The sequence below is a fragment of the Nomia melanderi genome, chromosome 7 (genome assembly GCF_051020985.1).
Source record: "Nomia melanderi isolate GNS246 chromosome 7, iyNomMela1, whole genome shotgun sequence".
Classification (NCBI taxonomy): domain Eukaryota; kingdom Metazoa; phylum Arthropoda; class Insecta; order Hymenoptera; family Halictidae; genus Nomia; species Nomia melanderi.
The window spans coordinates 2,221,590-2,249,213 of record NC_135005.1 but is presented as its reverse complement, the minus strand read 5'-3'; the positions used below and the strand labels follow the sequence as shown (position 1 = coordinate 2,249,213).

The 27,624-nt window shown below is 36.3% G+C and overlaps 2 protein-coding genes across 3 annotated transcripts in view; both read right to left on the bottom strand.

Moving 5' to 3' along the window:
* Positions 1 to 11,080: 11,080 nt before the first annotated feature.
* LOC116424164 (uncharacterized) lies at positions 11,081 to 15,579 on the bottom strand. The gene is made up of 3 exons (XM_031970191.2): positions 15,423 to 15,579; positions 13,409 to 13,525; positions 11,081 to 11,681 (listed from the first exon to the last, which is right to left on the bottom strand). The coding sequence occupies exons 1-3, from the start codon at positions 15,481 to 15,483 to the stop codon at positions 11,557 to 11,559; spliced, it is 303 nt and encodes a 100-aa protein (XP_031826051.1). The 5' UTR covers positions 15,484 to 15,579; the 3' UTR covers positions 11,081 to 11,556.
* Positions 15,580 to 20,131: 4,552 nt separating this feature from the next.
* The window catches only part of LOC116424161 (discoidin domain-containing receptor 2), a 233,103-nt gene continuing 225,610 nt past the window's right edge, over positions 20,132 to 27,624 (bottom strand). For both annotated transcript variants that reach the window (XM_031970186.2, XM_031970187.2), the window contains exons 14-17: positions 25,432 to 25,739; positions 23,630 to 23,864; positions 23,344 to 23,493; positions 20,132 to 22,740 (exon numbers count right to left, since the gene is read on the bottom strand). In XM_031970186.2, coding sequence (XP_031826046.1) covers positions 22,591 to 22,740; positions 23,344 to 23,493; positions 23,630 to 23,864; positions 25,432 to 25,739 — 843 coding nt within the window. In that variant the 3' untranslated portion in view covers positions 20,132 to 22,590. The remainder of the gene's footprint in view (positions 22,741 to 23,343; positions 23,494 to 23,629; positions 23,865 to 25,431; positions 25,740 to 27,624) is intronic.

Below are 27,624 nucleotides of genomic sequence, written 5' to 3'. Positions count from 1 at the left end.
TTTTATCGCGATCAAGAGTATCGCGGAACGGGTCGGGGAGAGGCGAAACGCGACGAAGGACCGGGAAGAGGAGCAGAGCAGGCGGGAGGGATCGCGGGAAAGAAAGAAAGAAAGAAAAAAAGCGAACAAGTGAGCGCGGGACGAAAGGAACGCGAAGGGAGTCGAGGAAACGTTGGTAAAGCAACCCGTTCCCTTTTCTTCCGTCCGTGGAGTCTGCTTATAGGCAGTCGGGTCCCGGGGCGACTCGTGAAGATCGTGAAGATCGAGGGAGACGGTGATACACGGAGAAGGCGCTGGCCCGTGTTGGCTCGCGGGGGCGTTCGAACGCTCCGAAGCACTTGCACACGTCGCGGAAAGAAGAGATAGCGGGAGGGAGAGGGCAGATCGTGTCCCGGAGTCGAACGAAACGGGAAGAAGCGAGGAGGATGCAGTGCACCCCGTGATGCTTCGCGGAGAGACAGAGAAAGAGCGTTCCGGACCGCTCGGAGCGTTGCTGGGAAGAGCGTATATAGTCTTCTCTCTTTCTTACCACAGCATCCTCTATCTTCATCCCTCTTGTCCGGAACGTCGCAGTTTCTAGTCGTGACCATCGCGTTCTCTCTTTCTCCCCCCCCCCCTCTCTCTATCTATCTATCTATCTCTATCTCTATCTCTCTCTCTCCGTCTCTCTTTCCCCGCTTCGTTTGCCTCTCACTGCAATTAGGGAATTGCCCGGGGTATCTCGCATTCATCGCAATGCAACCACGCTGACATGAACCGCCGTGGTAAAAGTGTGCAATGGGTTATTTTCATACATTGTTCGGTGAAACCGTGGCTTCGGTAAATTAGCTCGCTGCGGGTCCCCGGGCTTATCCTTGTTGGTATCCTGTTTTCGGCCGCGCGCGGAAGCACTCCAGGCTTCACCTTCCCCTCCCCCGTTTGTGACCGCCCCCCTAACACAGTCGGTCGCTGAAAGTTCCTTTCATTTGTTTTTTTGTCGTTCGCGAAGGAGGGACAAGGTTCGAGAGAAAGAGCCGTGGCGCCAGCGAGTGACATTTTAAGAGCGACGGGCGTCAAGGTGAAATGTTTCGTTCTCCGGCCGGAGACCCGCGGATCTCTCCGGCGATCGTTAATTACGGAGAGCTAAACGGCACGTGAACAAAAACGCGTGATCGACGTGCACCGGTGATTGACGTCTCGCCGCGCGCGACGCGCCGAGCCGGTCGAGGTGCTCGAATGATATATCGCGATCGATTAACCCCTTCACGAACGATTCACGTTCGCCTTGACGATTCCATAACGACTGCATTTGTACGTCGCTCCGCTGCGATCGGGATCGTAGAAGAAACAACTGTGGAAAAACCGTTAGATTGGTTTTTTTCTGTTGTTGGAGGACGCTGGTCAATCAACGTCAGATGTTCGTCCGAATGGGGCGCGCGTGACATCGTGATTTGACGGCTGTGACGGAAACGTGGAAATGGAGGAAGCAGGGTGGAGAGGGAAAGGGAAGAGCAAAGGGAGTGGGTGGTTTTGGTGCTGATAGTGAACTCATCAGTACCGAGGGCTATTAATGTCAAGAAATAACTTTTTGGACCATTATTTGGAAAATTTTGCAAAGAATGTAATGAACCTATGTACTTGAATATTTTATGTACGTTCTTATTTGAAGTGTTGTTGGTGTTTACAATAAAATGTTTGTAAATTATTATAACTGCATGGTTGTTTTGCCTTTAAAGCCGTAAATATCTAACTGTTTAACTTAAAATTATTTGTAAAATTTTGGACACTATTTTTATTTACTTATGATCTATTTTATTTGATTAATTCATGCCAAAATGAGTAGGGGAAATTGCGTCAATTTTATTAAACTGTTAGTGATATAAACTAATTCTTTTTTTAAAAAACTAATTTTTAATTGTAACTATGGTCATGTTTATGACAATTAGAGCTCCATTGATTTATTAATTTCTAATCAGCTTGTGAGTTAGAATCTGTCGAATAAATTGCTAATAATGCATAACGGATCTAAAGTTTGCTTTAATTCTCGAATGATCGCGTGGATGACAGCTGCCAACCATTGAACTGAAAACATCAGCTTTCTTCTTTCCGTTCGCGGGTTTTGTTTACATACAGTCTGTTTTGGGAAGTACGAAAAATTTATCCTTTTTCAGTGAATGAACAGGTAAAATATAAACAAATTATCTTTGTTTAGTCACAAGTTAAAGTTCCTTAAAAAAATCACAATAACATTCAAAGTAATTCATGTATAAATATTTTGCTTAATAAGTTAACTATCACAAAAATCTTAAACGTTTCACATAACACTTATTCTGTCGTAGTAAATATAAATAAAAACAATTATTAACTATCTGTTATCAACTTATTTATATTATTAAAGATTTTTATTCAACATGAGTCATCTCATATAATATAATTGTTTTCAAGCAACTCAGAAGCGCCGGTCATCAGAAATCACCATAGCAGTCAATTTATTAACTGCAAAAATAATAATAGATAACAGTTATCATCCATGCGACTACTCAAGGGTTAAAAGAAAACTGTTAAAAACAGTATATAAAAATCAACGATCGAGTAGCAACGAGAAGGGTGTTATCTCAGAAACACTGTTCTCAGGTACAGTAGTAAGTATCGGTGAACATCAAGTTACGATCGACAAATTTAATCTCTCCTTATACACGTTTCCACAAACAAAGGTCCAGGCCGCGTCATCAATTATTTTTTATCTGACTGGAACACGACACCGTCGGCGGTTTTTCTTTCCCCGAAACCTACCCCCGGCCTTTCCCTCGGTTTTCCATTTCTTCGTCGACGTTGATCCCTCCTCTCCGCGCGTCGGTTGCGCTGGCGACTTATTCTTCGACACCCGGGGCGTCGGTGGTGAGACGCCCGCGAAAAATGGTCGCGCGCTCAGGTACTTCATTAATATTTCATTTCGTTGCCTATCGTTACCGCGGAGCCGCGGCGCGGCACCGGCGCGGAGGCCAGCCTCAGGGCATCGTTACTCCCTCCAAGCAAGCATACAAGGCGGACGAAAAGGTGGAGAGCGAGAAAGGGCGAGAGGACCACGGAAAAGAAAGGAAGGCAAATATAGAGCGGCGCAACGAAGAGGAGGCGCACCGGGCGAGGGCCATAGTGCACTTTATTACATCGAAAGACGGGGGAGAGACCTTCGCCCCGAGAAACAAGGGCAAACTTTCCGCGCTCCGTAATCGGAATCCTTGTTACAACCTCCTGTAAAATGACGAGCCCACCCCTTATACGCCGCTTCTATCCGCGAAGCCGCGCCGCGTCGGCTCCTTCCGTTACTCCTTTCAAACCACTTCGTGATAAACTACGGCGCCTCTTGCGCGTTTCTCTGTAAGCTGGTTTTTTAACGAATACTGTCCTCGCGGGTTGCACGATGGAGGTCCGTTTATTGATGCGTATTCCTTGTTTAATACCCTGACTTGAGGTGTCGTTTGCAACTGTCACCGTGGGGGTTGCGTCGTCGTTGATACTTTGATGGAAAGGATTCTACGTTTGTTCTAAGCAGACACTCACCGTTGATGATAAAATGGTAGTTTCCTAAATTGTGATTAGAGTTTAAATAAGTTAAGGGTATATTATTGCTGCCGTAAGGCAAGGGGTAGGTTTGCAAAGGATAGGAGGAAAGGTTTTTCGTATCTTATATTGGTTACAAAACATGAATCTCTGAATATTTAAAAACATTATTTATTTGTGTTTGTATATAAGAAACTTATTTAATAGGAAGTGATAGTTTTAACTCCTTCAGTGGGGATAGCACTTATATAGGTCATTCGTTTTGGGAGAGTGATCACTATTTGGCCCAGCAAACAAATGATTAATAATATGTTTATTTTCCTCGTTTAAAGCGTTAATAGTACATATATAACAATAATGCTTGGCGAAAGAAAAATAAGCGATATTTGGATTGACGATCAATAACTCAAAATTAATTACAATTATAATTAATTTTAAGTTGGAGTCGCCGTGTTATTGAAATGTGCACGTTGAAGAATACCCTCTATATTGAAATAACGAGTTCAAGAGGACAATGATGTTCTGCGCTCGTAAAAAATGTAAAGCGTCGTAGTGGAGCTGTTTTGCTTAGAAATCATGTTAAGCACTCGGACTGCCACGAGTACTTTGGATATATGATAATTTGTACTACTCGAAGGTCCACCCAATGATGGGACTAAAAACTTTCTGATAATTAATTTACTGACTGATTGACTGACTGAGTGAACTCCCTGATGGAGGTTTTCTGAATTTGCTTCTGAACTTGTTCCTGATTGAACGTGTTCCTCACTGAACTTGGTTGCTGATTGAATTGAACTTGTTCCCGATTGAACGTGTTCCTCACTGCACTTGGTAGAAATTTGAATTGTGGATCGAGACTCTAAATACTCGGACTATAACATTTTTTCCGCCCAAACTTTCTCCCAATCATTCGCAAAAAGGGAGTGGGTATTTAAGGGTAGTTTTTATCTTAGGAAGGAACTCTAGTAAGGGCCAACCCGATATTACCCCCTTCCAGTCTGCCTATCACATGGTACGTCCTTGGAGCGGGGGTGACAAAGTTGGTCGCTAATAGACGGATGTTTGGCAACACCGGAAAATTCCGCCAGGTCAAACACGCCGTATTAATTTCGGAGGGTATCGACGCTGGTACCTAGTGCCTGCTAACTCTAAAGGACCCTTTGGAATATGGTTTTATGATATCCTTGCTGAAATGAAAACTGAACAATGGTTAACTTCTGAATAGAAATTTTTCTAAGTGCCACATGTTGGCTGTAAGCCGGCTTGCTTAAAAATACTTGAAGGAATAAATAACGGATGTACAAGCTAGCTCTGGGAATATTTGACCGTATCATAAAACCGTACCTTCGGCCGTTTCCAAACACATCATGTGTAAAGGTCATTATTTTGGAGGGAAATATTAACTATTTCAAGTAAAGCAAGGCAATTTTGGCAATATGTCAAAGGATGGATAAGAAGTAAACAATAAAAATATCCCAATATGTCTAAAAGTATTCATGAATTCTTATGCGAAAGTGGTAGTGACTGTATTGACCTTAATTAAACAATTTGCCTGTGGTACATCGCCTATAAATAAGTTCCAACAGAAAAGTTCAATCCAATCGCTGCCAAAGAAATCAACACCATGTCCTGGTTGCCAAAAATTTATTTGAAAGAAAACAACTTATACCACGAATCACAAGATATCCTACATCCAATACTCGCACTACAAACACTTACTACAAGACATCTCAATCGCCAGCAAATGGGTTAATGCCACCCCCTAATCATCACCACCATAAACACCAAAAACTCCAAACTCTAGTACGACCCTAAACACGAATCACCGATTTCTCAAAACAAACAGCATTTCCTTAAGGAAGGTTTACCGCGAAGGTCCGCGAAGACGTATCACAGAAAGGGCGCGCTTATGGGGTTGGAGGAGCAAAGCTGGAACGCGCGATAGGGGAGCGAGTCAGGAAAGAACGGAGAAAGGCGATAGAAGGAGAAGAGCCAGAAGAGAAGCACGGTCCGTCGTGAAGTCGCCGGAGGGCTCACGAAGCGTATTGTCTCGGCGGATGCCCGCGGGGTACCGTGGATCCCTGCCCCCTCCCGCTGGTGCCCTCGCCGTTCGCCGTTGCCCCACGGCGAGCTGGCAGGCGGCGGAGGCGCGGGGAACGCTCACGAAGCTCGCCGCTATCTCCTCTCGTTTCCGTGCCCGCAGCGGAACGACCGTTGCTCTGCCTCGCTCCGTGGTGGGGTACACCTCCGCGTCTGCCCCCGGGGGCAACCTCCACACAACGACGGGCTCTGGGCGGCGGGCGAGAGGACGGGGGGAGCCTTCTTCTTCCACGCTGCATGATTCCGCGCCTCCGCCCCCGGGCTAACCGAAACGGCTCTTACGTGTGTATATGTAAGTACACGTACCAACGTACCGGCATCTGCCTGCAGCGCCTCGGGCAAGGTGTACCTCTTCTTCATCATTCTCTTCTTCTTCTTCTTCTTCTTCTTCTTCTTACTTTCTTCGTCATCGTGTTCTTCTTCTGATTCTTCTTCTTCTTGGTCTTCATGTTATAGTTTGGTTTGGAGAAGATGTACGTCGATGTCATTTGATGTTCGATGATTGCGGAGTATTCTGTTGTACGGCAATCTTTACGAGTTTATCTGCTTCTTTTCTTTGTTAGCGAGGTTTTATTTTATTTGTCTTCTTGTTTTCTTCGACAGCGTGTTCGTCTTCCGATGCTTCTTGTTCTTCTTCTTTCTCTTCTTGTTGGTTTTGATGGTACTATTTGGTTTAGGAAGGGTACATGTTAATGTGGAGGTGATTTTGTTGGAATGATTGTAGAGTATTCTGTGGTATGGAAATTTTTATAGTTTTATCTTTTTATTTTCTTCGTTATCGTGTTCTTCTGATCTTCTTCTTGGTTGTTTTGTGGGCTTGGTGCTACAGTTTCAGTTGAGAGGGTATTGTAGTCTGGGCAGAATGGGATATAATAGTTTACAGTGGTTGATACGTTACAGTAGTTTTATGCATGATGGTGCTGGTATTTTGGCTACTGAATATATATAAAGTATAGATTTTTGTATGGTCAAGTCAGATTTGAGTAATGATGATTTATTTTCTTATTGCTGAATGATTAGAAGTACTTCGTGATACGAGGATTTTTACACTTTTATCTTCTTACTTTTCTCGTCAGCGTGTTCTTCTTCTGATTATTTTTTCCTTGGTCATGTTGCGATTTTACTATTAGATTTTGGTTTGAAAGCTGGAGTATTTTGATTGTGAAATATATTGTGGTATTGGAACTTTTATGATTTTATTGTTAATTAATTTGTGCTGATTTGTGATAGGTGGGGGGTAATTGAAATAGGCGCATTATGTAATCGAGAGACGGGATCTTGTAGGGGCTTCCGCGATGATACTTAGGGTATGTGTGCTGCTTAACAGAGGATCATAGATGTATTTATATGAGAGGAGGAGATTGAACGTCCCCTTTAGCGGAATCGTTGGAACATTTCATGTAAGGAAATTATTATGTACATGTTGCTAATATGCTTTAATGATAATTCGAATGTAATTACTGGAGGAGCAGTAAAGTTTTTACTGCTTTTGCAATCATAGAAACATCAGACTGGATACTAGTTGGTCAACAACTTTGAAATGGTACAATGTAATGATTTGAATGTAGAATTCATAGATTTATAGCGTGCAGAATGGTATTGAATACAATAAAAGCCATATCATTGAAATACCTTGTTCTTATGCTACTTTTGTATATTATAAATGTATAATAAGTTATAATTCTAATGTATAATTTATTTACAAAGAGGAAGTAGTAATCAATTAGTAGTAGTAGATTTTATAGTTCCATCTCGTTAGCATGTATTTTCATAATATAAAAACTCAAGTGTAATCCGTGAGCACTTATGAATAACTTTGAAAAGTAAATTCCTAACTAATGTACATACAAAATATTTTGTAAGCGGTACTACAATTGATAATAGAATGATTTTATACGAAAAAATATATCTCGACTGAATATAGGTAATATAATTAATATAAAAACTGTAATAAAAAGTATAGAATAAAATCCTTTTGTTTGAAACTCTGTTTTTGAGAAAATCTAATTTTAACACTTGTTGAGCATACTCGTATTTGCATACAAACTCGATTTCTTTGAAAACGAATTCTTGAAATAAAAATATTGTATTCTACATGTGTTTCGTTACTTGTACATGTTGAATAAACCCCTGTCTCTCTGAATATATTATCTTTATTTAGGCGAAAGTTTGCCAAGTACACGTGTGGTTGACACGTATATATCTTTGATTTTCACGAAAATAAGATCTCAAATTCACAAAATTTACCCCACATTTGTGGCTTATTCTATCATACAAAATTACACTCCTCCCTTTGTATTACAAATCATATCGCGTTGCTCTATATAATTCTTTGATACGTATTCACCTAACTCGTATGCTGAACAAGTAGCAAGTACGGAAAACAATAATTAATTGACATTTTCCTATGACCGTGTTTTACAACCTAGAAATTGATACCTTTGTAATTGATACTTTATATTCACCCATATTAAGTAGTTCCAAGAACCGCATATTGTCTCAGAATTCTTGACAATCAACCCGAGAAAGCCAGCGGTTAGGTTCAGGCAGTATGAATTACAAGGTTGACTAGAAATCTCGATCCACCGCGACCGTGACAATAAAACGGTTCTTCGATTATACAGGGTGCTTCACAAATACATACCAAGACTTTAACGGATAAATATATTCACTAATGTAACTAACAATTGTTATATGAAGATATGTTTGATCTTAGTTCTTGAATTATGGATGACTTAAGAAAATGTAAAAAATTCCCACTTCATGCCTCAAAACAGGTTACACATCACTTAGTAAGTTTTTATCTTAGTCAATGTTTATCAACGATATCCATTGGCATGAATTAATTAAAATTTCAAATTGACAGTATTTTATTCACGTGAATTCAGTACGGTTATAAAATGATCGACATACATTTCACAGCAGCAGTGTGTCTACATAATTATTACTGCAGATTTTATGACAGTATTGCATTCACACGAGAATAGAACACTGATTATCAGAAATTTTGTCTAATTTATATCGTCGGATATTTATGAATATTGAATAAATTCAAGGCGTGTGTTCTAAAGGGTGCAATAGAAATTTGTAATGAAGATTTTTAGTTTATTTTAACAAAAAGTCAGTGTTATTCGTCATAAATCGAAGTAAAAGATTATTATGTTATTATCAATGTTTCACTGTCAAAGTAAACGTACACTTAGAATGAACAGAAAATTCGTTTGCATTTTCACAAGTTAAGAGCAGTGACATGAATATAACAGATTGTAATCTCGAAGAAGATATCTGACAAAGGGATAATTATCTATATCTCAAAAATCAAACAATATAGGACATATCGCTCTCTTGTTGGAACAGAGTCACAACTCAATAAACATGACTTTCGAATAATTACTATATATAGTATATGTCATAGAAATATCTCTTGAGCGATGGTAAAAGTCCCATTTACTCAGCATAATTCGACCAAGCGAGAAGAATTACGTTATTGTCCTTGATTTGTATCACACCGTACTTTATTAAAACATCTTACTCTTAATTACATCTTGACAGTTCTTACAATTAGTAACGCGAAAAGTGATTAATAAAAGTGAATACTATTTTCCACTTTCATAAACTATATTTACATAATATGTATTTACGTTCAAAACAAGTGTTTCGCTATTCTAAAAAAGTACAAAATGTTGAGTTGTAATTGTTCCAGCAAAGAGAGCAATACGTTCATACGATGTGTTACATTAGTATGCAGATTAACCCCCTCATGCGTGGCCATGTATTTATGAATCACCCTGTATAGATATGTCCGTCGTGCTGTTTGTCTTACCTTTTTTACTGGTTCCGATTGTGTTGGCAGAAGAATCGTTTATTTAGTCAGTTTTCGGACGATCCCGGTGTCGCGTCTCTAGCGTTAGCGTGTCTCTATATTTAGTGTCACATGTTCGGCGTGTACTGCCCCGGGCAAGGTATCTCTTCGTTGCTTCTTTATTTCCTCCTCGGTCACGGTTGATGCGGACGGTGGAGATCCATTCCAGCATTCTAAAGTCACGGGCGGCCCTCTTTTCGCCGTGTTATTCATTTGCACGCTAACAGTTTATCACATTAATTCACATCGATGAATGCGTCACTGTCTACCAGTCCCTTATCTCGGCCGGTTCAGATAGCCGACGATAGGAGCCCTGCGGGGTTCTCCACTTTTTCTACCGTCCACGATTCTGCGAGTGACCCTCCAGGGTTAACCAACACCGAGTTTGGCCTCGAATACGTGTGCGAGCATTCATGCACCACCGAGCGTCCTGCCTGCAGTGCCTCGAGCTACGCGTGCCCCTTCCATCTATTTCTTATATCTTCCTGCTTCTCTTTATTTTCTTGCGTCCTTCCTGGATTTTTCAACTCAGCTATACTTTGCGCCCGCGGATTCTGGAATGGGTCTCGATTAGACTTCATTTCTACCCTTTGCACTCGATAATACTTTTCGCTATAAATACTCATGATTTTTTCGATGAAATATCAATGATAGTTTTTCTGAAAGACAGAACTGTTTTATTGCAATGTTTTGTGCGTTGGTACATTATAGAAAATTTAATATTAAATTTTTTATTTTATAATTGTGCTGCTTCGAAGCGAATGGCGACTGAAAATTCAGGGTGTAATGGTTAACAATTATTTTTTCTTTCTTTATGACTAGCTTGATCTTTTCTATTTGGCTTGATTATAGTAAATTTAGATTGAGCTTTGAATTAAGAAAGAATCACGGCATACAAGTTTAAATAAAAACTGAAACTTTTGTCGATAAAGTATGTAATTGAAGACGTTATTGGAAACTTGAAAGATTATTGAAGTTATAAAATGAATGTAACATGGCTTATAATTGGAAGAAACGTTTGAATATAATCGGAGCGTACATTAAACTTTAATTTTTCAAGTTTTATGCCGTGTAGGGCACTAAATCAATTATTTACACTGCAAACTCAAACAAAACAAATTTCAAATACAAGGTGATTTGAAAATATTCTATTTCTAAAACCTTGTAACATTAAATTTTGCATTACATTTTAAATCGGTAGTTCCTATCGCCTTTTTAAAACTCAACCCCTACATTGTACAGCAAAATCTTTCAATTAACACAGTTATACTATCATTTCAAAATGCAAAATTTCGAATATTATACAAAATTTTTAAATACCAAGAAATTACGTATTACATTCAAACGTACATTGCATCGGAACTACAATCCATTCTGACACGATAATGCAGATTAGATTGTACCAACTGGAGAACGCTACATTATTGACTGCATTATCAGACGGAGTTTACTATCGTGATAATGTTTCTTGAGATGTGATATTCGATTCCCGTCGGATTTCCATTTTTGAATGAATAACGATCGGTGAATCGCTAGATCTTCTATACGCTGGAAAGGTTCAGCGATAAATAACAAACATTTTAACGCGCATATTTTATTATAAATACTTGTTAACCTGGTAACTGTGTAACATTTACGCACTCTTGCATACTTTCTCGCTCCACGTCCAAATAAATCAACGACGCCGTGTCTCGCAAGGATCCACGGGGAACCGCGCGCCGCGGATAACCTGTTTGTATATGTTTGCACTATTTATCGTCGACCAGTCTCACATCTGTGACAGGTCCTCGTGGTTCTCGACAATTATATAGCGATGAAATCGATTTTTCATTAACCGCACGCATTAGCCGCTCGGAAACCTCTCACCGAGGTACGTACCGTTGTAATTGTAAAACCAATTAAGCCGTGTTTCTACTTTGCTGCCAACAGATGTACCGTGACTGGGTTCAAGTTATTACACGCAACGCCGTAAACGGGCACGATGGAGCCGATGTCGCAGACTAATCGCTTATGTTAACGCTACGTAGCCGCGGATAGCTTTTATTGTGGTTCTCTTAAACTAATGTGCAACAGACTTGATCGGCTGGACAATCGACGACGCTTTGCTGCAGGCTTTGGGTGCAGGAGTCCATGCACTCGCCTCCGAACTGGTGGCAGTGCGTTCTGTACTCTGCTTTTACTGCAAATTAGAAATTGTGCGGTTTAAAATGGAGTTGGATGACGTTGAAGGATGGAGGTAGTTGGGTTACTGTGACAATGTACGGGTGGGTTTATAAAAAATAAGTAAACGTTAGTTGTGTAATAGTGTAAGTGTAAAATAATACTTGGAACTGTGAGTTAAAAAATAGTGACTTCGATTCAGTGTAAAGTGAAAAGTAATTTATCTTGTGCAATTTGAGAATTATATGATTCGTTTATATTTGATTAAAGTCTTGTTTATTTAATGTAGTTTTAAATAAATGATATAATATTCGCAGGCACTGAAATTTTAGTAAGTAATACACTAACTTTTGTCTAGTCGATTTTGACATTTGTTTTATGTTGGAAAGTTTGTTGTAATTGATCGTTTAATAGTGATATAAACTTTGTACTAAGTATCGCTTAGAATTATTTAAAATTTGTAGTAAATTTTCGATTAAAGTAGAGAAAATTAATTTGAAGTATCCCATTGCCGTGTAGATACTGTATATCGAAGCATGTCATTATTAATGGCGTGCGTAGTCGATATTTATTACACTGCAATGCTTTGAAGTGAAAGTTTCTGATCTTGGAAAAAGTATTCATATTTATTAAGTTTGATATCTTGAAAATGTTTATAAATGTTGCCATCCAATTTACATATATATTCATTGTAATAAATCACCATAAAGTTCTGCATTTTAGATTTTTCCAAAAATTTAATGAAAAAGTTTGAACTGTTCATTTTCTTAACCAGTTACTGCATTTGACGAGTATACACGTCATCTTAAAACTTGAAATGATACTAATTCTTTCAACGATGAATTTTTCATTTTTTCAGATAAATATTTAATTCTTCCTTACTCTGCTTTGCTTTGAATATTCATTAAAATATATCCTAGGTGCATTCGTCCTACGTTTGATTAGTACACACTTCATATTTTTATTTTATTGTGTGCAATGCGAGAGATTTTTTAAATTAAATTCCCCAGTTAACAGGTTAAAACTATGACACATTAGATATAAAACAATATCTACAAATCTATTGTATGAATTAATAAAAATTGAGAACAAATATATCTGTGTACTCCAATATTTTTGAATATTTAAATTAAAGACGTTGAAGAATCTATAAAAAAAAGAGTATTTTGAAAAATCGACGGTACGTAACGGCAACACTACATGGGCCGTGAAAGTGTGGACAGTGACGCATGAATTGACTCGTCAGCCATTCGTTCGAAATTCACGGCGCGCAAAAGTAAATCTCGTGTACCGCTGATTTGGCACAGTAGAAATTACGATGTTGCGTGTGTGCCGTACCGGCGAGCGTGAAATTGCTATATCCAGTGGTAACGCGCGGTTACGTTATCGTTATAGCCTCATAATTACCATCACTCCTGTGTACTTCGGTTCGTGACATGAATCAACGAAATCGTGCAATATCAATGAAAGTGAACAATCAATAAAGAACACGCGTTGAAGACAAGAAAAAGCAGTGAACGCGTACTTTCGTATTCATAATTGATAATCACGAACGATAAAAAATAAATACAAATAAAATATTTCATTCGGATTGGAATTCGCAAATGATCTCAATTCAATTAATGAATTCGTAAAAATTGCTCTTTATCGCTCGAAAATGAAATGTTTGATTTTTAAGAATAATATATATGATATTCAGGAAGAGTGTTTGTTCGTAGGCCTCACCGAATTCCTAACTGGACTTACCTACGCTGCAACACGTGTCAGTTGATTGCGGACATATTCCACCGACCAGCGTGTACTCGCATTTGTCAGAATTGAGACAGTCCTCCAGAGGGCAAATGTCTTTTGCAGCTGCGTATTCTGAAAATAAAAATTTCATGTGTGTAATATGTCAATGTTGATATCCTTTATGAATATTTAAAAGATTTTCTAGACATGTTTAGTTTTTAACAGCATTCTATATATTTTCAACGTTGAACCTTAAAAGGGAATAAAAAGGAATAAAATGTATATTATAAAAAGAAACTTAAAATGAGAGTAGGAAACATAAAGAAGTAAATAGGATTAACTACTTTAACACTGGAACAACTAAACATTTAACATTATTAATATGTAATTCTTATCAAAATTGTATCAACAGATTATTTTTATTTCTTTATATATTGATTATAGTATTGAAGTGATATTATTTATTTTTCAAATCGTTTGAGATATCTAACGCTTTTAAGATATCAGTAATTGCGAAATAAGAAAATTGAAATCTGTCATTTTATTGGATACAGCTGTTGTAGCATTAAAGCATCTGAAATTCTGTGTCTTGTTTAAGTATATTCAAAATCGATAGTTTAAATTGGTCTCTTTTCGCACGAATATCACCCGTGTGTTATTGTATTTTACATCATTTTTAATATCCAGAAATTTACAAGCTTGAGTCAGAAAGATGTCTTCGATGCATGATTGAATTTTCAGCGATCGTAAAAGTATCGAAGGAACACGGTACCACCGGGGCGGTTCGATAGAAAAGGGAAGGGTTGAGGCGGATTCGTTGAGGCGCATATTTTAATTTACTATGATGCTCTTGTGCTGCGGTAAAGAAAGAGGAGAGAGAAATGTTCGAGCGATCAAAGAGGAACCCTTAGTTATTTTCGGTTTTGCATGTAGCTCCGTGAAATCCGTAATCGAAGCTATATATCGAACAACAAAGATCACGGGGAAGCAAACAGAATTAGATTAAGGGTGAAGTTTCCGATAAAACGGGCTTAGTGATTTTTAATTATAATTCTTTGATAAACAATATAAAATTGCAAGGAAAGGAATCCAAAGGAGTCTAAAGGAAAATTATAGAACTTTATAAATGATTTTTCTTGAAATCGTATTGGCAGATACCAAATGTTTCTTAATGATAATTTGTATATTTCTTTATTGTTTAAAATGCTTGTTATTAAAGCGAAATGAAACAATATATGGAGAATACTTTATGAGTCAATTGATATTACTTCGTATAAGATAGAATTCTCCTAATTATCTTATTCATTGATTAATCCTTGATATTTAGAAAGAAAGCTAGTTTAGATAATATCTGATTAGTCTGGTAGCCTTGCGAGTGTTCATATTTCGTAAACTTGAAGGACTTTTATATTTTCAAATACTTACACATATACTTCAGTAATTCAGAAAGATAAGGAAATAGTGTATGTACAAATTTAATATTAAATTTAAAATAAAACGAATGAACCATCAATCCCTGTTAAAATGAGAAATTCGTCAGTTCTTATTTGATGCAAGGTATTTCATGTATCACAACTTCATTAAAGCGATAGTCGGATCGTGACAAATACCATCGAAAGGAAGAGCAAACGGGAACGAAAAACACGGAGAAAGTGAGGAATACTAATGTAGTGAAAATACGGTGAAAATAAGAGCGATAAAATACCTTTGCCTCGATAACGTTTTGCAACACAAATCGTAAGAAATATACTTCTCCCTTGCTAAAGAGAATTCTCACTTACCATTAGACGTAGCAATCTTAATAACTAAACCTAATATCAAAGTGTGCCAATCTTATATTCATAAAAATTTATGATTTAAATATATGAAAAGAAAAAGACCACTTTGTATAATTATCTGTATATAATGTAACAAAATAATTCAATTCTCATATTTACAATCCTTTCTTAAATTTTATATTATATGTATATATATTGTACTAAATCTCGTACGAGATTTCTAAAAAAAGAAAAAATAGTGCATTTCTCACCTGTCGAGTGTAGAAGGGTGGCCACGAGGGCGACGAAGATAACAGGCAAGCAGAGCTTCATGCTTCCCAGTGAAGTTCGTTGTAACGCGTGTCTTTGACAGTCGACGATTCAATGGTCTTACTTTCCCGGGCCTGGCATTATATAAACGTAAGCGTCCAGTGTTACGCGACACGCACACACGCGACGTGTGGCCACCTATACACGCGCCTCGTTGCTTCGTTGTGCATTTCATTATCTCTGGGACCAATGTGCGAACCGACGTTGTTCCTTCTATCTTCGAGCGATCCGATCGATCCCTCCAGTGGTTTCCGGAGTTCTGACGCGTCTCCGTGCTTCCCCTTCGGGTAAACAGCAGCGACATGCATCGCTTGTCGAACGTGTTGACGAACGGATTAATGTTTAACCGGTGACGTGTGTGTAATATCAATGGACGTTTTTTGGAATGTTTCTGATTCAATAATGATTTTCGACAGGAAAAGATTAACGGGGATTCTGAAGATACTGATTATGACGGAGCCGCCATTTTTGTGACCAAGAACCTATTATTGAGATATTGTTTTTCTGATTTTATACTGTATCGTCGTTTAAGAAATTACAATTTGAAGATTTGGACGGAAAAGTGTCTTGTGATGTGACAATACTCAATAATTCATCAATTTATTAATTGTTTTGATAAAATATTGTTATAGAAATATTAAGGATTTCAGAATGAAAATCTGTTTTTAACGTAATATTATTACTCAAATTATTCTTTACTATTCTTTACGGATTGTAATTGATATTATATACATAGGAAAATGTTCTTTTTTAATTGTATTCTCGTTGGGTGTTGTTTAGGTGAAATATTTAAAGTGCAGAATTGTAATTTTTTTAAATAAAATTATAGAAACAGAATTTTGTATGTTATTTACTTTCTTCGGACTTTGTCTTAAAAATTTCTTTGTTTTATTATTGGATTTGAATAATCTGTACAGGTAGTGTCTCTTTTTTCATCTAGTACGATTAATAAACATACTCATATTCACAAGAAAATAGCTTCCAACTGAAAAGTTATTTAAACAAAATTTAATAAATTATATTTACACAAATTTTCAGTTTGCACGTTTTTAAGTTATATTAATTCACATTTTTAATAAAACGCAATTTTAAAAAAAATAAGTTAAATTTGATAGAACGTTATTTCAGTTCATGCCATTTTTGCTATTAAATGCTGTGGATTTCATTCGATTATAGCAACTTCATACAAGTATTCAAGAAATAAAAGAAAACAAATTTTAGTAACTTTTATTAATAAAAGAACAACGAACTTCTGTTCATCCTTTGCTTTTCAAAAATAAACTTATAACAAGTTGAAATCAATAGACATCCTTAGTAGCAACGTGATTTTCATACAAAATTGATTTTCTCTTCGTAGAGTGACACTTAAAATTCCTGCTGGAACGATCAAAATTATCAAGCTGACTCTAGATCAGGAGCTGAGGTTGGAATCTTCTTTATTCACACTTCGTCCCTGCGAAATAGCCATCAATTTTCCGACCATGTCTCTATGATCGAACCGGATTCATGCACTTCCCTATGGAAAGATTAATGAGTTTCGTCTGGACGCGAAGCAATGTTATCCGAATTGTGCCGATAAAAGGTTTACCGGTGATTTATGAGCGGCGGATGGTTTAATGGAACTACCTCGAGAAGAGTTGGTCATGCTCGGCTGGGGAACGATTGTTCTGGCGAACCTTTTAAGATAACGAGAATGTAAGAACCAAAGAAGCACGAAACTTTGCTTTAAAGAGACTACTTTGCAGCCGCCGAACGGACACTACCGTATCACTGGACATTCAGATATGCGTTTAAGTGACTTTGGTCATTCGAGCATTCGATCTGGTCACTAATGGTGCCCTCAGTAGCATTTTTCGTGCCTGTAGAAATGTTTTCTTGAGATTTTTGGTAACTTGGTCAAAAACGGTAGTTATTGTATATTTACATTGTGTACAGTAGAAGGGGACAGATGATCGATGGTTCTGATACCTTAACGATCGAAGCAAGTTGTATAGTTGTATAGCCATACCTAGATTCCTAGACATTTGTATTAAATCTTAAATCTTCGTGAAGATGAACTTCCCATCTTTATGGCAACGCTGGATAAAAGTTTGTTTTATTGTGTCACCATGTACTGTGCGAAACTTAATCGCGCAACCTTGCCTGGAATACTTGGGTGCCTTGATGTCTTTGTTGCACGAAAATGTACGGCACACCTAATTATATTTCTTAGCATTACGCTTTCGTTTGCAGCTTGTTTAAGTATTCAGAATACAAATTTTAAAATACTATAATATGTTTTTATTTTACCTATAAAAAATTATTATTTTTAAAAGAGTAAATAGTATTGCACTTATTATGAATTTATTTGCGTCTATTTTAAAATATTTAATATTGCATAGTAATTTATCAGAATCAAATTTGTTAATATTTATTTTTATTTGAATATTTCATGTTGAAGAAAAAATTTTAATTCAAGAAAATTAGTGCCTAGAAACAAAGTAAAATATTTAAATATGTTAAATTAAGCGGTCAAATGTTGAATTTATCAAATTCGTGAGATTTTCCAAACGTTCTTGCAGTAAATTAAATATTAAACTTTTCGCAATAGAAATGTAAAGTAGATGATTGTTTTTCATTTTCTTTACACTAAATTATACACGCGTGATTGTCTTATCCTTTTCTCATTGGAGAAATATGTTTTCCTAAGATAAACAGATATATCGTTCTTGAGAAAAGATTTAATAACATGTATCTTTATCTCTATTGACCTCGCCGTTTTATGATATTTTTCATGCACAATTCGCGGGGAATTTTCCAGAAACGTTTTTTTCGCTAATGTTTACTAAGCAAAGTATATTAACTCGAATGTTAGTAATCTTTGTGAAAGAGTGCTTCCCCGGACGGTTTAGAGGAAGTCGCATGTTTACCAGACAGTGAGTAGTAGAATTTCAAACATCGAAGAAGATTTTCTTTACGTTTCATACCTATTTTATATTTTATCATACAATTGTGATTACTAATTTTATTTTTAAAAACTTGTAATATGTAGTAATAAAATCAGTGCATATTAATAGTGATCACTTGTTATTTGTAAAAAGAGTTAGTTGATGTCTGTCACGATTATTTCTATTGACTTGATGATCGCTCTCAGCAGAAATCAAGATACTTGAGATAAGAATCAATCTGTTATCGTACACAATTATTATGTCGTCGAGCTTCTCGAATATTCCAATCCTTTTTATAGTAAACATTGTGAAAGTAATAAAATTAATAAATCAGTGAATATAAAAAACATGTAAGTAATAGTTACCACAAGAATTGTGTAAATAATTAATAAATTAAATTTGAATCAATTATAATAAATTTTAATAAATCTAGAAGATTTAAATTTTATGATCGGTACAACTGATAGTATTTTTTGTATATTTTGTAATTTTAGAAATATATAGAATAATACAAATTTATTGTTACTTTTTTTTAGGGATCGGTTTTGATTATGTGAGACAATAATAAGACAAATGACTCTTACATGTTACCATTTCAAATCGTAGATATGTGAAACGCATATCAAAGTACAACTTCCTTAAAGCCTCTAATAACATATCCTACCATTACATGTGGCTCAGCTGATAATAGATAAACCATTCTTTCAATATTATCACTGTAATTTACGGCCGTTTAGGAGATTATGCGTTCATGCACCTTGCACAAATTATTTGTAATTTTCGTTCAACCAGTTCCGTTTGTAGGACACAATGACCAAACGAAGATATGAACACGTTAAAAATTCTTAAATATATACCGACGCTACTATTAGCTCTATATTTTATTTCGAAATTTGTAATAGACAATCTGAAAAAGTGTACGATCAAAATCATAAAATTTACAGTTAAATAAAATATGGGTATTTAGCTTGATACATTTAAAGAATCCCATATTTATTAATATCACATTTGAATTTAATTAAACAATTGAATTTAATTTTATATATTGCTCAAATAATATTTTTATAATCTGATCGTCTCTATTATTGTATGTCAATGGATTTGTTGTAAAGGTTTAAATACTCGAGGACTTCTTTCAAAATTAAATATTTTATACTCTTGAAATTCTGAAACTTACTCCTCGTGTGTAAAATATTTTTACACTAATAGTAAAAGTTCAAGTTGTAACGAATATAAAAACTTATTATTGAATACTCAAAAAACAAATACATTATTCTACTAAATTAATAACAATTCATTTTTTATTTCTCTTTTTCTTTAAATTAAAAAATTTTTTAAAATATTTCTTAATATTCCTTGACATTTCTTAATATTTTTCATTTATTAGTGTTTTAACCTTTTCTATCCCTCTTCTTCCTACTCATCTTTTTCAGAACGATTATGTTGTATTAAAACCATTTATCAATCTCTACCAGATTCTCAGAGAAATGCATTTACCTCTTTTACCCTTTTGTAATTTCTTCTGCTCCTTCCTCTCTCTTCCATTTTATTATAATAATTTTATATCGCGTAATAAACTGGCACAAAATTTTCTTTAAAACTTTTATTCGATAACCATTCACCTACGCGCGACATATTTACTTTCATACGTGCTCAAAGATAAACATCATAAAACAAATTCACTGGAATTCAATCAAAAGTTAAAAAGAATAACACAGCCGGTATCAGAAAGGAATACTCAGTACTTTATTGTTAATCATTCGAACGTATACTTGAATTCATCTTAAGAATTACAGAAAGGTGCGTGCAGAGGGGAACGTTTGAACGCTTGACTCTCTTTGGCACTTAACCAAGAACGAACAATAAACACGTTTTCCCTTTTTTTCTTTCCCCCCTTCCATGACCGACACCGTCCACGTTTTTTGATCACAAGGCGTGGCAAGTTTCGATCTCGATCACATCCGTTCACGAAAGTTGTTTTCTTCTCTTTTTTTTTGTCTCCCCGTTATAGTCGCGTTCAAACGTTCGTTCGCGGTCTTTGGAATTCGAGTACGGCGTAGCTTAAGACTCGCATCGATTCCTCTCGAAGCATGACAGTTACGTCGTTACGTCCCACAGTGATCCAGATCGTGCGATTCATAGGAAAAAAGATCAAAATTTTTATAATTTTTATATTTGTGACTGTTCTGTCTATAATACACGTTACTTAATTAAATGCATAGTGATCTCTGGTCTTACGTGAATCAATAATGAAGTGGATTACAAAAGTTACGTATGTTAGTAAGTTACCAATTTTCTAAATTCAAATTTCACTATATTTAAAAAATGATTAATACTATCGATTTGATTTTGATTACGTTGGGCTTAAAACATACGAATGCAGACAAAGTAGCGTTGTGATCGATAAAACATAATTTCGAATCTTTTCCTTCCAATCCGACATTCTGGACCACTGTGCGTCCCCCATGGATCTCTACCCTTAATCGTAGATCAAAGAAGGAGCGTGGGTATGCGTCGCGTTCGCGCGAAGAACAGACTTACGCCACTGGAAATATTTATAGCATCATTCGCAAATTTATTCACATAACACTCGCACCACATTCAATATTAATATTCCGATATTGTTGCATTCTTCGAATAGGTATTCAGCATTACCGTTTTGTTGACTACAGAAGGCATTTCAATTGGAATTGCATTTGCACCTGGGATTCAAACATTCAACTGCGTCGTGATTGTTAAAAATACAGTAGAACTTCATTTAGTTAAATGAAAAGTTGTTTTTAATTATTAGTGAATTTTAACTGGACTTCTAGTATGAACTAGTGGCCAGCGTTATTCTAATTATACATGCACTTTATAGTTATATTACATTATATCATAAGTAATACAAAATATTTAGTTTTGTTGTTCTTTGTTACTTAAACTAAGTCGCTTGGGTTTACTAAATTACTACATAAGTAATTTACAAATTCATAAAACGTAAAGACACTATGATCCGAAGAATGGAACAAATCAGTGGACTCTTATAATATGAACAGCCTAGTTACTTGAACAGTTTATCGCCCAACGAGTTCATACAAATGAAGTTCTACCGTATCAAAAAGAAAAGTGAAGAAAGCGTCGGAGACATTATGGAAGTCGGAGAAACTAATGAACTCTAAGAAAAACTTGAATGTAGCTAGTTTAATATCTACACCTTAGATAAGTCGCAAATGAATTACAGATAACGACAGCGGTTTTCCGTGATGCAATAAATATTTTCAGTAGTGTCGATCAGGTGTCGGAGTCTATTGCCCGCTAAAGATAGTGAGATCTCTTTCCTCTTTTCGAACGAAAAGGAAATACAATGGAACGATATAAGTACTTCGCTACTGACGGGCTTCGAATGTACAAGTTAGTCGGAATTTCCACGCGCAGCTGGCGGTCGACCGTTTGATTCGCGACGGTGACATCGGACGATATCGCGTCGAATCAGACTTCGATTCCATGGAATCGTCGAACGTATCTTAATGGAACTGATCCGTGAAAAAAACGCGGGTTCGCCCGACTCGATGTCGAATCGGTTCGAGCGTCGATCGAACGTAATGACAGTTATATAAAAAGCACACTATAAAAGTACCAGCTACTGCGAGAAACTCCCCGTGTGTTATCTAGCGCCGATATCTAGAACTCGTATGTACAAGTGGATAGACTTATCAGTGCTCAGCATCATCAGTGTCCAGAATACTGTACACAATACCAGCTTCATAGGAATTGAAGGACCGAACTGACTAGAAAATGTCGGTGACGACGCGTGTCCGCTGACGACGAAAGATCACTAGGTCCCGAGTAACGCGCGAACTTTCATCGCGCGATATCTTAAGATGACTTCTCATTTTCTAGACGAAGAATATACTCGGGACTGAGTGATCGAGAACTGGGAGAACTTTCAAAGGTTTCTGGTTCAAAGCTAGTGGATAGACAGTTCACCCAGAGAAGCTTTCCCCCTCAAGGATTTTTTCGTGATTCGAGGAAGCTCGAAATTCGACGCGGCCCGTTTTCCAACGCATGCACTAAAAACTAACGATTGTACACTTCCGAAGAGTTCAAACACGAGGGGTCGATTTCTTCGACTCGTTTGAAAGTAGGTTTCTCCGTCCGCTTTTTTTTTGTTCTCTTTTGGTATCACAGTTAAGTGGGATTATTATGCACCGGGCCGATAGTCAGCGATCAGGTTTTTCAGGAACGTGTAAATGTCTTTGAACGTGGGTCTGGAGGTCTCGTCCCTGCGCCAGCACGAACACATCATTCTGTAGACCTCGTCGGGACACATTGTCGGTCTTGGTAGATACACCTGGAACGAGAAAATATTTTTAGTTTGAATCTATTCTTCATTTACAAATCCACTCGTCTATCATAATTATGTTTCATAACCGATGACTCAGTATGAGTTTGTAAAAATTTCTTTTTCAAAATCTGATGCATACGTAATTAAATACACTTTCGTGAATTTTAAGAATTAATCGGAAAATTAGAAGAATATATGTGGTTATTTAATATGACAGGAAACGAAGCAGGGTCAATTTTTAATCAATACAATGTTCGAGTCTTCATTTTTTAGGAGAAAGATTAAAGACTCTTCGAACTCCAAAAACCAATGTCCAAATTCTTTTGTAGAAGGAATGCTTGTTCTTGAATCCAAATGATTAGGGACTTGACTTCAGATTTGGAGAATACTCAGTTTTGAACACACGAATTGAATGGTTCTAATTTAAGCACGATAATTGCTTGTCTTTAAAGACCTTTACAAATTTTCAAAAGACAAAGTTACATATTGCTATACTTATAATCTTCAAAGATCATAAGTATTGTACAAGCCTATATTTTTCACTCTTAGCCACCAACAAACGTCCACAAACACCAAAAAAAAAAAAAAACAGTTTGACGATATAAATACCTGCAACTCGGCTCCATAGTACATATGCTCGGCATTTTGAATGACTTGATCGTTGGTTAGATGCTGGAAAGGCTTTTCCCTGGCCAAACTCATCACTTCCCAGAGAGTAACGGCGAAGGACCAAACGCTGCTCGAGCAAGTATACCTGTCCTGGAATTTGAAAGCAACCAATCTTATAAAGGATTGTTCCCATGTTTGGTTCCAGAATCGTTGATGGCTCTGGAGCGCTCGTTAGGCAGGGAATCACGAGTACGATTCGCATAGAGAGAAAATCATTTAACCTTACCAGCAAAATGCTTTCCCACGGCAGCCATCTGATTGGCGCCGGCGGTCTGCCGCCTATGTCACTGTAATCCTTTTTGTAAAGGTCACTGCACATCGCTATGTCGGTCACTTTCACGGTGTAAGAACGGCCCACTAGACAGTTTCTGGCTGCCAGGTCCTTGTGCACCAGATTCTTCGATTCGAGGAACCTCATGCCCGATGCTATCTGCGTTCCCATGTACAACAGGCAGCCTTGACTGGAAACACACAACGTTGCTTTTCAGCGGGATGACGTTAATTGATTGAGCTACTATTCCGAGTGTCTCGGTACAACTTTATTTTGATGCTCGGTCGATAGCGATCTGGGAACATCTGCCCTCGGGCCGTGGACGAGCGAATTTACGATCGATATTATCGACAATTTCTGACTAGGCTGCGGCTGTTTGTATGTTTACAGCACACTTCAACGTGAAAAATGTAAGAGTACAAGTATATAAGTGCTTTCAAGCGGTTTTGTAAATACTTTACTCTATTTTTGGCTCAAGGAGATTTTTCATATTTGTGTACTGTCTGCAACGAATATGCCCCGAAGCGGATCATTAAGTTTCTTATAGGAATTTTTATATAACGTATACATGGTTAATTTATGTTAATTTAGGTATATTATAATCTGAATATAAATTGAACATAACTTAATGTTAATTTTAGTTTGAAATTATACTATGAGCATTTATATATGTTTATTATGTTTAATAATTACCCGTGCAATGGTAAAAAGTTAATACAGAAAATATAGATCCATTTAATTATTACAGTTTTATTTGTAACTTTATAAACAACTGATTTGTCGATAGTATAGGGAGTTTAGTCGAAAGATTAACTGCGTATGATATTATTGATATTGTAATTTAATGGCGTCGATTCTATGGCGTCAAACGTGATTATATTGGAAACAGTAACTGGAGATGGTATTATTAATTTGTGATATTAATTGGATATTGGATTCGACAGATTTGGAATGATACCGGCGATTTATGGTATTTATGTAAGAGAAGCAATTAATTTCTCATAGTACAGCGATCGTGTAATCGAAAATTACACTATACTATTAATATATTGTTTCATTATTATGTTCGCTATGAAGTGCGGTTTACAATTTCTACAATTTAAAAGCATAAATAATTAGAAAATAATTGAATTAAATTTTTCAACAAATTTAAATCACTCAAACGTGAATTATAACATAAATCATTTAACGGCATAATTATTAGTAATCTCCAGTTTTTTTTCAAATATTCATATCACTCGTTTAAAAATGTTACCGCTATTTCTCTGTTTTAGTCTTCTTTCATTTAACTTGCAATACACTAAATTCTACAATTTAAACAAATCTGATACTACGCACAAAAACATGTACAACTAACAAAACATAATTTACCTCAACATATAAACACTAATCACTAGATAATTTCATTACTATTCATCTACAATAATTCAACATTATCTAGAAACTTCGCCCTCCAATTATTGAGCTAAAACGGATAGTCATGTATCATTCAGCGCATTCAAAAACGTTACTGTCATTCGTAAATGACAAATAACATCCATCAATCAAATCCGCTAACCGTGTTACGAGACGCGGATCGAGATTAGAGGAGACCCTAAAAAAGTGGCAATAAGTGAATGTCTGGAAGCTTGTGATACATATTAAAGCAATCGGAACATTCATGCTTCCATTTCGAGATACGTATACGTACGTATTCCCGGATTGTTAGCTGTGAGTTTATCGTTTAAGTATCTCGGCATAAACAGTCGGGTCCTCACCTAAGGGCTTTCAAATTGCAGCTCGGCCTAAGCGTTCCGGTAAGTGGCACACTGTACTGAAGATAATGGGCGAGATCACCGAGTTCCGTGTACTCGATGATCGTCCACGGCACCGGTTCCACCGAACACACGCCCAGAATCCGAGCTACGTTCGGATCGGATAGACTGGACAAGAATCGGACTTCTCTGATTTGATCCGCCGTACTACCGGCCCGGATATCGCTGGTGCAAGCCGGTACGCGAGCCACTACCAATCTCGATGCGTTTGGTACCACGTCCTCCAATCCGACTGCTTCGCAAACTATCGCCTGCGGAGGACAATAAAAAGTCGATTTTATTTTGATTTATGATCAATAATGTAAATAGAAGAATTATCGTGTGCATGAGAATGTGATTGTTTAATAATTATTCGTTCTTTTTGTCGTCTGGAGTTATTTACGTGGGCAGTGATTGTTAAGGTCGGTGATTCTTTTATTTTTCTAATTGACACTGGTTCTTCGCTTAATGCTTAAAATTCAAACTGAAAATATGAAATTTATTTTGTGAAATATGTACGTTTGTTTGATACTTATTTATTTTACTGTATTGTAGGTGTGATTGTTAATGAGCATGCGGCTCATGATGAGATTATTTACTTTAAACAATGTGTGGTATTTATATAGAAGATAATATTGTACTAACAAGTATTATTAAGTATTATTATGAAAGTTGTGAGGGTGTATTATTTCAGTTTCTGTGAGACAGTCGCGGAATTATGCAAACGAAACAGTTAATGTTTCAAATAACTTGTATAAATATTTTCATGATTTCAGTAACTATAAACTGAGAAAGTGAGCAATATAGTCATTTTGATAGGCATGATTGTTCTAGTATTAACGCTATTCGGTATAAAACTGTAACAATAATAAATATTTTCTAAAAGTAATACTTCTTCGTTGATAAATATGTTATGGATTTATTTAAAATTCGATTTATATAAAAGATTTAATATTCTTCTATTATCTATGGTCTCCATCAGTCAGAAATGAAACTGAAATGAAGTTTTTAATTATTTTCTAATTATAATTTATGCTTACGTAAAGAAAACGCATAGAAAATATGTTAGTTTGTTTATTGATAATGTTTTAATTTTTTATATTCACTAAGTTGTTATCTAGATACTGATAAAGACTTACGAAAGCATTATAAGTGTATTAATTTTCGAATAGACTAACAATTAAAAATTCTGAGTAATCAACATTTTTCATTTAGAATTTATCAATTTTTCATCGTTTTCATTAATTCTATTCAGAAATTGACTTTACCCCTAAACGTTTGTAGCTACTTGTACACCAATTAACAATATCCATTACATGCACAGGTTATTATCTCTTCTTAATTTTATGGAAGAAACTTCCTTGTTTCATGAAGGAGATGCACGTAAAGAGCTTCCAATCTTTATTTTATGAGTCGACTTAATGTACTGAAAATTTCATAATTTTCTCTAAGTGATACATTCTTCTTGTACCTCGTTACGAAACAATGATCTACACTATCTTTAATGACACCGTCGCTAATGCACGTGTAAGTCGATAAATTTCCAAAATATAAGGAAACCTGCATCTGTGTGTACGTCGCGTATGCGCATAATGTACATCGTAAATGCATTATCCCTCGAACATCGTTGTCGTTCCTCTTCGATATTCTACGAGCAAAGTTTCCGTGTAGTTTGCAGACGTTTATATTATGCTGTATTGTCGAGTTGTAATAGTACCGCGTTACAACTCCACGATTTTGCCGAGTTTATCGATTACGCGATCATGTCGAGAAATTAGTACAATGCCTAGCAATCGCAGGTTACGTCGGAGCTAGTAGCGAAGTTGAATTGTGCAAACTCTCAATCGTAATATTTAATTTTCATTTTCATTCCATTTTCCTAATTACAATTAAGGAGTATCTATTAAAACTCGAGCAATCACTGTTGCAATGTTATATAATTTTATATTTACAATGAATCGTATGTATTTTATATTTATTAGATTTTCTTCATTGCGATTTATGATTACTGTAACTCAATAAAAATTTAATCAATGCAACCACATACATCTCATCGTTTAATTTTAAGTTACTTTAATCTTTCCTGTTTATTGTATAAAAACTATTCTGAATGAATTTTAAAAGCTGTTCAGTTTCAGTATGTTCTTACTAATCAAT

Coding starts and splice junctions, on each gene's coding strand:
- LOC116424164 (XM_031970191.2), bottom strand. CDS start 15,483: ATGAAGCTCTGCTTGCCTGTTATCTTCGTCGCCCTCGTGGCCACCCTT. Junction 13,526..15,422: donor CACCCTTCTACACTCGACAG/GTGAGAAATGCA, acceptor TTTTATTTTCAG/AATACGCAGCTGCAAAAGAC. Junction 11,682..13,408: donor TGACACGTGTTGCAGCGTAG/GTAAGTCCAGTT, acceptor TCTAATTTGCAG/TAAAAGCAGAGTACAGAACG.